Below are 12,850 nucleotides of genomic sequence, written 5' to 3'. Positions count from 1 at the left end.
GACCCATCTGACAAACGCGGATACGGACAGACCCATCGGCGCCCAAAGAGACAAAATCCGGTCAAACCTGACGTCCGTTTGGGGTCGCGCAGTGGAGTTGGCCTTACATGTGTTCTCTCCATTCCAGAGCCAAGCACGAGAAATTTGGGTCATACGCCTCACTGCAGACTTACTAGCAATGAGTGGACACGCCTCACTGCTACAGGGACGAGTCATGGATTGGATTGGTGGGTATCATATGCTAGTCCTTTTTCCATGCAGTGACGTCTGCGATGATGTGGTTCTTCTTCTCTAGTCTGTACATGTGGTTTTTCCTACAAGTAGGGAATCGATCGTTTATTAGATTTGCAGTCTTCATCCAAACACAACCCACGTTGCCCCTTGGATTAAGCCGAACGCCATTAGCTATGGCTTCTGCTGAAGGAGGCGACAAGTACCGGTCGTTCCTGCACGGCGACGGCGAGAAGAACACCGTGTGGAGGCATGGATTCCCTCCCAACTACGACCTGGTGAACAAGCTCTTCGAGGAAGAGCGGACCAAGGTACCAATAAGCCTCTCCACACGACATGTTTGTCCACTAATGCTTCAGTATAGTTCTTCAGCCCACACATCCATGTTTCTTCCAACGTTGTTCACATGGTTAACACTGACTGCGACAGGAATGGCCGGAGGGGTCTCTGGAGGAGAAGGTGCAGCGCCTGCTCAAGAGCTGGGAGATGGAGATGGTCCACAAGGTGCGCCCCGAGGACCAGAAGAGCGTCCACCCCAAGAATTACTCCGCGAGCACCAACGGTGAGACCTGATCCGCAGCACAATCGGCCGGCCGCGCCGCTCAAAAATGAAACGAAACCATGCGCGCTTGCAGGGCTGAAGCCTCTGACGCGGGAGGAGGTGGCGGCCATCGGCGGCTACAACGCGTTCCTGGCGACCACCCTGCCGCCGGAGCACCGCATCTACGACTCCGGCATGTCGACGTTCCTCACGGCGTTCCCCAGGGGCTTCGCCATCGAGGTGCTGGACGTGTACAGCGGCCCGCCGAGGGTCGCCTTCAAGTTCCGGCACTGGGGCTACATGGAGGGCCCGTTCAAGGGGCACCCCCCACACGGCCAGCGCGTCGAGTTCTTTGGGGTCTGCGTCTTCCATGTAAGTTCCACAGTATAATTGTGTATCAATGTTATTCAAAGTTCAGATTTACAGCAAGCTAGTAACCGAGAAAACACTGTCGCGTTTCTGCGCAACAATGTGATGATAGGTTAACGAGCACACGAGGGTGGAGAAGGCGGAGTACTTCTACGAGCGTGGCAACTTCCTCGCGGGCTTCTTGAGCTCGCCCGCTGCTGCTGCTGCATCGGCTTCAGGTTGCCCTGTGATGAGAGCAAACTAAAGTGCGGCCAAATTGACGAAACATGTCACTACTAGTGTCACTGTACTGATCGGATTTGGCTTTGTCCCATGCTGTGGCAGGAAATATCTAAATAAAAGAAAAAAAACAACACTAATAGAAACATCTTTGATCTATGGACTATTCTAAGTTTACGCCCTGTTCGGAGTACCTTCGCTCCACAGCTCCACTCCCGGAGCAGGTGGAGTTACAGTTGGAAAACGCGGAGTTCCTGTTTCCTGGCTCCGCAGCTCCCAATATTTGGCGGAGCTGGTGGAATTTTCCGAACAGGGTCTTAGTCTATCTTTCAAGTGAAAGATGATTTATGGCACGCATGCACGTAGACGTATGACTGCGCAAATATTAGAAAAGTGTAATGTTACAGCTTAATTACTTCATGCATCCAGCTTTTGTTACACCACCGAGAATGCATGCCCCACCCATCCCACCTCTCAAGCTTTTTAATTTTGACTTGTAAATTTGAATTCATTATATCTTTAGATCAAAGTTCAATTTATATTTCGTTTGCATATTCGTGTTTCTTATGACGAGGGCTTTGAAATAAGACCAAGTTTGAATACGTTTTATACACTTTTAAAATTTCACTAAGTTTCAACTACTAAAACTTAATAGAAATGAACGGTAAAATCTATAAGTTTCAGAGCTGAAAATAACTATGTGAGGGCTCCAACGTTTTGACAAGTTTTTACAAACTTCAGCAATTTTCAACTAAAAAAACTTGATGGAACAAATGATAGGTTTGTAAAACTTGGTGAAACTTCGTCAAACTTAATATTACGAATATCAAGTTTAATATTAGAAACTTGGTAAAAAAAAAGGTTTCTAACTGTATTTAGAACTGGTCTTATTTAAAGAACTCATAGTAATGAACACGAATATGCAAACAATTCTTTTGGACTTTTAGTTCAAAAGATATAATAAATTCAAGTTTTAAGATAAAATGAAAAAGCGTAGGAGGACAGAGTGGGTGACGCATGCAACTATGTCAAAAGTTGACATGCATGGACCCTAGTGCAGTAAAGGGTTAAAGTGACAAAACCATCCAGATGTCGCCCCTTGCTTGACATTTTTGGTTCTTAGGAGCATCTACAACCAGACCCCTTAAACCCTCCCTAAATGTCTGGGTGAACAGCCCGATCACCGCCCAGACAAAAAAGGCCACCCAACCGCCTCCACTAAAGCATCTCAAACACCCTGGCTGTCCGACATCCCTCAAACCAGCCCATATGTGGGGGTGGATATGGGGATGGCCAGACGTGCCCGGACGTGTCCGCCATGGCGGATCTGATAGGCCGGACCCATCCCAAATCCGCTTCAAATTGACCAAGTCTACCAAATCAACCGCCCTCCTCCATTTCTCGTGTCCGAGTTGCGCTCTCCTCCACCCTTGCTCCCCGTCGACGCAGCCATCCTCGTCCGTCGTCCTAGATGTCAACCGCGAGTACCCCCTCCCCCCACCACCGTCATGGATGATGCCTCGGCGGAGTCTGTGGGGGTCCTGACCATCGTCTCTTGCAAGGCAGAGAATCGCGCCTGGAGGGTTCGACGCAACTGGCAGCATGTGCGGGAAGCGGCGGAGAAGGTAGTTGCGGAGAGGGGAGCTGCGGAGAAGGTCGGAGGCATAGATATGGGCACGTCCAGTCTGGTGACTGCCTTCGTGCTATTTGTCATGATCGTGAGAAAGAACAAGGAGTTGAACTCCGTCCCTCCATCTGAATGGGCCATCCCGGATGGCTGGACGCAAGACGCTGATGTAGACACAGTGTATGAGTGGTCGCAACTCCAAAGGCAGCGGACAACATTGGGAAACATCGGCACCGTTGATGCCCACCTATTATTCGGCTACATTCCCGACCAAGACCCGGTATATTCTTGCCCCCATATGCCATTGTATTGCTTGCTTTGTTTGTTGTACATATCATTTACTAGTGCAAAAAATCATAATTATGGCGTGGCGAAAAGGGCCTTGCCGGCGTGGACACTCGTCGCCACCAATATGGCGCCATTGTTAAATAATAGTGGTGGCGTTGGAGCCTACGTCAGCAGTATTTCACATGCTGATGACATGCCACGTGACCAACGCTAGCAGTAAGTGTATGTTACCACTGTTGTGCCTTGTTGGCCAATGCCCGCAAATTGATTTTTCACTAATAAAAAAGTTATATGCATTTAAACCATCAACTAATTTAAGATGTAATACTGCATCAACTAGTTCAACTCCACAAAACTACATAGGTACTCATCAACTTAACTAGTTCAAGTCCACAAAACTACATAGGTACTCCTCAACTTAACTAGTTTAACTTCACAAAAGCTACTAGTTAAAGAGCCAAATAATTTAACTTCACAAACTACATCATGGTTCCTTAGCGAGCCTGCTGGGTGGTCGATTTTCTTGATCAATTAACTTCAAGTGACGATTCTTGTGTCTATTGTTCTTTCATCTTTTTTGAAATGAGACGTCTCCATCTTGAGCTCATTCCTCTCAGACCTCAAGAGTTTTCTCTCATTCTTCAGCTTATCCCTCTCCTCGATCAGCTGATCTCTCTCATCCCTCATCATAAGAGTCTTGCTGAAGAGATCGGCCTTCTCGTTCAGCAACTGACCCGTCTCCGCCTTCGGCGAGGCATTCGCCTCATGCAGGGCCTTGACAGTATATTGATGAGACTCTAAGAGCTCGCGGTTGAGCATCTCCACATCATATACCTCCTCCTTGACGATTGTCGTATTAGGTACGTATCCCTACGAAGTCAAATGTTTGAGATCGCTAGATATGCATCAATTATCATCAATGGTTAGATATATATGGATGTGTTTGGAATCTTACCTGGTTGCCTCCATTAGCCATGACAAGTCATCGCCAACTACAAAATAATGACAAGTCTCAGCGCCAACTACAAAACATATATGACAATTGAACTATGGAGTCTAGTACCTATTCATGTCAATATACCATGCTACCATTATACCATGCAGTTGACAATTGAACTATACATGACAACAATATGCATAGTGTTGGCAAACAAAAGAAAGCGTGTTCACACTACTATGGTGTGTTTGTTCTAGCTATAGTGTTATTAATCTGACCTGATGCACTTTAATTTGTTAGATAAATAAGTAAATAGCTACATGCCAGTCTGCATCCATGCTTGTCCATCAAACTACAGCTTTGCAAAACTCTATCTGAATGGGGATCAGACTAATTAACTCTAATCGGATTGAACACTAAGTACAAAAAACTACATGTTTGCAAAATCATACTAGTAAATCAAAAATATACTACATCTAATGTAAGTACAAAATCAATCCATGGGCGTCCATGGATTCAGCCGTATGTATGAAATTGACAACTAATATATGCAAGATGTGGCGGCTAGCGGCGACGAGTGGCGAGGCCCGGAGGGGAGGGGAAGAAGATGCACGAGGGGAGGGGAGGGGATCTAACATTCTGGATCGGCGGAGGCAAGCGACGAGGCCCGGATCGAGTGCTGGCGGCGGCGCTGGTCAAGAGGTGGAGTGGAAAGGAGTTAGGATTATACCTGACCATGGGATACCCGTCCTGACTGGCCCGACCCAACCCAGCCCAAAAAAGCCCGACCCGACACGGCCCGATCTTGCCTGTGGGCCGGGCCTGGGCCTGAGTTTTGAGCCCGAAGCACACGTCGGGCCAGGCCTGGGCTTGGCATTTTTGCATTTTAGGGAAGGGGCCCAGCTCACGGCCTGCGGCCTGGCGGGCTTTATCACTGTTGGGTCGGGCTTGGGCCTAAAAACATGCCTGACCGTCGGGCCGGGCCGGGCTCGAGCCTAGGTTTTCTTCCTCGGGCTTTGTTAGGCCCAGCCCGACAGATGGCCAGGTATAGTTAGGATCGAAAGGAGTTAGGTTTTCCTTTGCTGAGATGGGTACATAGTGAGTGAACTAGTGTTGGCGTGGGCCTAACAGGCTACGCCATAACAATGTGTAGCCCACAGAAAAAAACACATGAAACATCTACGGCTTGACATAAAAATACAACTCTAGCAATAAGCCCATAACGATGTTGTACCAAATATGACGACGCCACCACTATTTCAGATAAAAATAGTGTTGGCGTTGATTGTAAATGACGACGCCACCACTATTTCAGATAAAAATAGTGTCTAGCCATTTCTCCCCTAGTGATTGGATCAATCTAGGGATGTGGTTTCGTTAAGGTACATATTGTAGGACACATTATGATAAACATGATACATGATGGTCAAGCGCCTACGCATTTTGACTTAGGTGATACTGATTCCCTATGTATGAAGTCGGGCAAACATCGTGCACTAAAAAAAGAAGGTACCAAAGGCAAGAGGTCAGACATTCACAATCTATGAGGATGTGTTGTTGTGTGAATCTTGGTTGATCCATTTTGTGGAATCGAGCAAAAGGACGTCAACTATTGGCAAAAAAAATCCACAAACACAACCATGAACACAAGAACTATGTGCAGCCGAACCCTATCCATACCACCCACAGTGAGGGCTCTCTCCAACATAGATGGTCCACCATCCAAGAGAGCGTCAACAAGTTTTGCAGTTACCATATACAAGTGGTTGGCAGGAACCAAAGTGACATTGGAGTCCAAAGTCATGTAAGTTTGACTTGCTTCACATTGTCATCATTTGCATATTGTCATCATTTGAATTTCTAGCTTCGGTTGTTGCATTATTTTGAGTGATTCTTGTTTGTTAGATGGGGTTGAGGCCACTTTGTACAACCAAACCAAAGGCACGCCATTCGCTTTGTCGCATAGTTGGTTGAAATTTAATGAGGAACCAAAGTGGGAAACTATCATTGAATAGCTCAAAATCGACACCAAGAAATTGAAGAGAAATGATGGCTCTAGCTCCCAACAATCTATTGTATTAGATGACGAAGAGGAGCAAAGTGGAGGGGCGGACGAACAAGCAATCATGCCAAAGAGGAACTGGTGGGTGATGAGAAACAGGTGGGAGAAGGAAAGTGTCATGTGTGACCGTGAGGCAAGCAAAGTGCCCACCACATGGAACCACCAAGGAGAAGAGGAGGAGAGGTACAAGCTCTTCTTGGATGTTCAAAGGGAGAAGATGGAGTTCGACCGGGAGAGGGTGAAAGAGAAATCGAGCATTGAGAGGGAGAAGATAAACATGAAGAAGCAAGAGAAATTTACAAAGTGGGAGCTTAAAAAGGCGACGACAATGCACATAATTGAGAGAGAGAGAGAGAGTGAAAGTGGTAGTTATCGACTAGAGGGGGGTGAACAGGCGATTTTTATGAAAGTCTTCAAACCACGAGGTCTTTGAAGACAAACAGTAGAAATGAACCTATTGATATGCAGCGGAAGATAGACTACACTAGACAAGCCATAGTCAAGTAAGAAATGTAGTGAAAGTACGAAGACTATCAACAGCTAGGTAGTATGGATCAGGATGGAAGACAGTATGAAGCCAAACAGTAAATAGTCTTCACACAGTGATGTCAATTAGATCAGACAAGCTAGCAATGACTTCACGAAGACAAACTGAAATGTAAAGGGAAGTGGGAGATAGAACCAGTTGCTTGGTGGAGACAATGATTTGGTAGACCAGTTCCAGTTGCTGTGACAACTGTACGTCTGGTTAGGGAGGCTGAGATTAAACTCAGAAGACCGCGTCTTCACCTTATTCCCATTGAGCTAAGGACACCCAGTACTCGCCCAATCACTATGGTAAGTCTTCAAGGTAAACTTCCAAACCTTCACAGACTTCGTTCACTGGCGGTCCACAATGACTCTTGGATGCTCAGAACGCGACGCCTAACCGGTTGGAGGATTTACAGTCCTCAAGTGTAACAAGTCTTCAGGTCACGCGGACAGAAAGACTTCAGTGATGCCTAACACTCTTTGGCTCTGGGTGTTTTGCGGTTTGTCCTCGCAAGGATCTCTCTCTCAAATACTTCGAAGGTGGGTTGCTCTCAAACGACAAAAGCCGTGCACTAACACTGAGCAGCCACCAATTTATGGTGTAGGGGGTGGGCTATTTATAATCAGGAGGCAACCCGACCTGATATGTCCGAAATGACCCTGGGTCACTAAGGAACCGACACGTGTCCAACGGTCGGATTTCAAACACACGCGGCAGCTTTACTTGGGCTACAAGCAAACCTTACTCATCCATCTCTGGATAAGATTTGCTCTCATTGTCTTCGCTTGAAGACATAGGATTTTGGTTGAGCATCACATCAGACACTCTGACTTTGTTCACTTGGACCCCACTTAACAGTACGGTGGTTCCTATGACTCAACAAAGAAGAAAAGGAAACTACGAAACAACTATGTCTCTGCACTCCATAGTCTTCAAGTGAATGTCTTCACGAACCACCATTGTCTTCAATGTCTTCACACATCTTTAGGGGTCAACTCTGGTATGTAAACCGAATCAATAAGGGACTACTACCTGTGTTATCCTGCAATTCTCACAAACACATTAGTCCCTCAACCAAGTTTGTTGGCAATACTCCAAAACCAACTAGGGGTGGCACTAGATGCACTTGCAATCTCCCCCTTTTTGGTGATTGGTGAAAAACTGGTTGAAGTTTTCAACGGGGATAAAAGTATGTGAAAGTTAAGGATTAAGACATTGTCTTCATATGTTGCAAGAGGCTCCCCCTGAAGATGTGCATATAAGTAGTTTGCCTTTGAATGCACATGCACATGGCAGGTTTTACTTTGTGCAGATCCTCTTCAACATTCGAAGACAATTCATCATGCATATATAAGAATAACGAAGATAATGACATGCATAATGAGAAATGGGCATCTGCAGAATGACTTCATGCGGAATTTATCATCGCATCACAAAGTAGCAGCAAAAGTAGCAGACGACCATCAAGTTTAAGTGTTACAACTCAAAAGCCAAATAGTTTCAAAACGAGAGCTGTAAGAACTTAGCAAAAATAATGCAACCACCCATATGGACTCGCTTGAAGACTATCAACCTCATATGCTTCTCCCCCTTCTGTTAGTAATGACCAAAAGGGTTTGAAGACATAGAGGATCTACTCGTTCCCAGTTGGAGTAGAAGATGGAGCAGGGTCGACGTTGGAGTTTGGTGGTGCAGACGGGCCTGACGCAGAATCATGATGCAGTGCAGCCAAAGTTGGTGAAGTGGCATCTTCTCATCGACGACTCTCGCAACAATAGTTGCAGCTGAAGACGAATGTTCAGAATCTTCAATAGAGGGTGTGCGACACCAGCTTGCAGTTTGTGGAGGCCTAGAGTCTGATACGTCTCCGTCGTATCTACTTTTCCAAACACTTTTGCCCTTGTTTTGGACTCTAACTTGCATAATTTGAATGGAACTAACCCGGACTGACGCTGTTTTCAGCAGAATTGCCATGGTGTTATTTATGTGCAGAAACAAAAGTTCTCGGAATGACCTGAAACTCCACGGAACTTATTTTTGGAAAATATTAAAAATACTGGAAGAAGAATCCACGTTAGGGGGGCCTCCACCTGTCCACGAGGGTGGGGGCGCGCCTGCCCCCCTGGGCGCGCCCCCCTGCCTCGTGGGCCCCCTGTTGCTCCACGGACCTCAACTCCAACTCCATATATTCGTGTTCGGGGAGAAAAAATCAGGGAGAAGGATTCATCGCGTTTTACGATACGGAGCCGCCGCCAAGCCCTAAAACCTCTCGGGAGGGCTGATCTGGAGTCCGTTCAGGGCTCCGGAGAGGGGAATCCGTCGCCGTCGTCATCATCAACCATCCTCCATCACCAATTTCATGATGCTCACCGCCGTGCGTGAGTAATTCCATCGTAGGCTTGCTGGAAGGTGATGGGTTGGATGAGATTCATCATGTAATCGAGTTAGTTTTGTTAGGGTTTGATCCCTAGTATCCACTATGTTCTGGGATTGATGTTGCTATGACTTTGCTATGCTTAATGCTTGTCACTAGGGCCCGAGTGCCATGATTTCAGATCTGAACCTATTATGTTTTCATGAATATATGTGAGTTCTTGATCCTATCTTGCAAGTCTATAGTCACCTACTATGTGTTATGATCCGGCAACCCCGAAGTGACAATAATCGGGACCACTCCCGGTGATGACCGTAGTTTGAGGAGTTCATGTATTCACTATGTGTTAATGCTTTGTTCCGGTACTCTATTAAAAGGAGACCTTAATATCCCTTAGTTTCCATTAGGACCCCGCTGCCACGGGAGGGTAGGACAAAAGATGTCATGCAAGTTCTTTTCCCTAAGCACGTATGACTACATTCGTAATACATGCCTACATTACATTGATGAATTGGAGCTAGTTGTGTGTCACGCTATGTTATGACTGTTACATGATGAACCGCATCCGGCATAATTCTCCATCACCGATCCAATGCCTACGAGCTTTTCACATATTGTTCTCCGCTTATTTACTTTTCCGTTGCTACTGTTACAATCACTACAAAACCCAAAAATATTACTTTTGCTACAGTTACCGTTACTTCCATATTACTTTGCTACTAAATACTTTGCTGCAGATACTAAGTTATCCAGGTGTGGCTGAATTGACAACTCAGTTGCGAATACTTGAGAATATTCTTTGGCTCCCCTTGTGTCGAATCAATAAATTTGGGTTGAATACTCTGCCCTCGAAAACTGTTGCGATCCCCTATACTTGTGGGTTATCAAGACTATTTTCTGGTGCCGTTGCCAGGGAGCATAGCTCTATTCTTTGAGTCACTTGGGATTTATATCTGCTGGTCACTATGAAGAACTTGAAAGACGCGAAAACAAAAATTTGTCCCTCAACTACGAGGGGAGGTAAGGAACTGCCATCTAGCTCTGCACTTGATTCACCTTCTGTTTTGAGTAAGCTTGCGACACCTAAACCTGCTTCTGCTATTAATTCTGATATGTCGCATGTTATTGATGATGCCACTTCTGCTATGCATTATACTCATGATGAAACCACTTCTATGCTTGATACTACTGTGCCACTTGGTCAATTTCTTGATGAACAACTTGCTAGGGCTAGAGAGAGAATGAAATTATTGAAACTGATAATATTGAAGATAGTGATGATGAAGACTCTCCCCCTAATAAATATGAATTGCCTGTTGTTCCTGCGGGTTATTGTGACGCCCGGATAATCAAGCTACAGTAACCATCTACTAATGCCACCCCACCTTGGTTACTGTTGCTAATCTCGCGTTAGTTCGAAACTGATTCAAATTCAAGTTCAAAATCAAATCAAACGGTAAAAGTTTTCAAACTTTAAAACTAAAATGTTCGAGTTGTGCCAAATAATGCACGGGTAATTATGGTGTAGAAACCTCACTTTTATAAAATGTTTAAAGGTTCTAGAATAATTAAAACGGTAGGTAAAATAATTAAGTAAATACCTTTTATAGTTAATATAATATTTTCTAAGGCATTGGTCTAACTTGATATGCTAATCTAGGTGCTAAGGATGTATTTTTTCAAAACTAAAATAATTAGATCCTAAAATATAAACAGAAAAGAAAATAACGAAAATAAATAAAAGAACTAAAACTAAAACTAACGAGAAAAAAAGGAGAACCCCCCCAGATGGCCTCGGTGCCAAACAGGCCGGCCTAGCCGGCGCCTACATCACCCCTGGGGCGACCGTACCCTAGCGGTCCCTCCCGAGTCGCCCCACTCCCCACTCGCCCCCTCCCCCCCACAATCTAGATCGGGATCGCCCCGATCCCGCGCCACCCCGCGACCTCGACGACGGCGCCCGTCGCCGGCGCCGCACTGCTGCCATCGCCTCCCCTCTTCCCTCCTTTGCGCCCCCCGATTGGATCGGGGGATCAAACCGCCGCCACCGCCCGGAACGCCACCGCTGCGTCCTGCCTCGTCGACAGCCACCTCGTCGGACTGCCTCCTCCTCCCCGCCGGACTGCCTCCCCATCACCACATCGACGTCGTCCCCGTCCCCCTCCTCGACCCCCGTTGCCCCGTGCCCTACGACCTTTCCCCTCCATTCCTCTCTGCTCCTGTGGCCGTGCCGCTCGTCGCCGTAGCCCGTGCTCGACTCACCCCCCGGTGCTTGCTGCTACTGCTGCAGCCCCGCGCGCCTCCACATGCTGACCGGCCCCGTCCTCTCCTCCTCCTCCCCGCGTTGCGCCTGAACGGCACCCCGGCGCGCGCCTGGCTCTGCCCCCCCGCTTACCGTGCCACTCGCTCCGCTGTGGCTGCGGCCACCTCCGGCGATGCGCCGTCGCCCGCTCGGCTCTCATACGGGTCGGGCGCCCGCAGCGCCTAGTCGGGTGCGCCCCTGCTGGCCGCACCCGTTTGCCCATACCCAACGCCCGTTAAGGCCCCTCTGGGTCACAGACATGTGGGGCCCAGCCCACAGAATGTTTAAAAAAAATGGAAATTGAAAATAATAATAATAAAATAAATGAATAATAATTTAATTAGTTAATTAATAAATAAATTAAAGAATTAATTAACTTAATTAATTTTGATTAATTAAACTAAACGGCTAATTAAACTAATTAATCATGATTAGTCAGTCTAGTCAATGACGAACGGGACCCACACGTCAGTTTGACCAGTCAACACCCCTTTTGACTGCTGACGTCATGCTGACGTCAGCGTGCACTGTTATGGATAATGTTGGATTAAAATAATTAAATAAATGCTAAAAAGTGATTTAAATCTTTTAAAATCAATATAAAATAAACCGTAGCTCAGATGAAAATACTTTGTACATGAAAGTTGCTCAGAACGACGAGACGGATCCGGATGCACAGCCCGTTCGTCCGCCACACATCCCTAACATAGCAAACATGCAACTTTCCCCCTCCGGTTCATCTGTCCGAAAACGCAAAACACCGGGGATACTTCCCCGGATGTTTCCCCCCTTCACCGGTATCACCTCATACCGCGTTAGAACACGTCTAGCTCTACCTGTTGTCCTGTTATGCACTTGCTTGCTATGTATTTACTGTTTCTCCCCCCTCTTCTCTCCGGTAGACCCCGTGACGATGTTGATGCCCCTGTGGTCGACTACGTCACCGACGACCCCTCCTTCTTGTCAGAGCAACCAGGCAAGCCCCCCCCTTGATCACCAGATATCGCCTATTCCTTCTCTCTACTGCTTGCATTAGAGTAGTGTAGCATGTTACTGCTTTCGGTTAATCCTATTCTGCTGCATAGCCTGTCATTGTTGCTAAAATTGTTGATACCTTTACCTGCTATCCTAATGCTTAGTATAGGATGCTAGTGTTCCATCAGTGGCCCTACACTCTTGTCCGTCTGCCATGCTATACTACTGGGCTGTGATCACTTCGGGAGGTGATCACGGGCATATGCTATATACTTTATACTGTTACATTACTAATGATACTGTTCGGAGATGGGGGCTGAAGGGGCAGGTGGCTCCATCCCGGTAGAGGTGGCTCCATCCCGGTAGAGGTGGGCCTGGGTTCCCGACGGCCCC

At 46.7% G+C, this 12,850-nt stretch overlaps 1 protein-coding gene across 1 annotated transcript; it reads left to right on the top strand.

The window, feature by feature from the left end:
* Positions 1-266: 266 nt before the first annotated feature.
* Positions 267-1,542, top strand: LOC123074409 (pathogen-related protein-like). Its single transcript, XM_044497269.1, has 4 exons — positions 267-542; positions 661-793; positions 867-1,144; positions 1,254-1,542. Exons 1-4 carry the CDS (start codon positions 273-275, stop codon positions 1,383-1,385), a joined length of 813 nt encoding a protein of 270 aa, XP_044353204.1. The 5' UTR covers positions 267-272; the 3' UTR covers positions 1,386-1,542.
* The last annotated feature ends 11,308 nt before the right edge of the window (positions 1,543-12,850 follow it).

This window comes from Triticum aestivum, chromosome 3D (genome assembly GCF_018294505.1).
Source record: "Triticum aestivum cultivar Chinese Spring chromosome 3D, IWGSC CS RefSeq v2.1, whole genome shotgun sequence".
Taxonomy (NCBI): Eukaryota; Viridiplantae; Streptophyta; class Magnoliopsida; order Poales; family Poaceae; genus Triticum; species Triticum aestivum.
The sequence above is the reverse complement of the archived record's forward strand: the minus strand, read 5'-3'. Positions and strand labels throughout refer to the sequence as shown.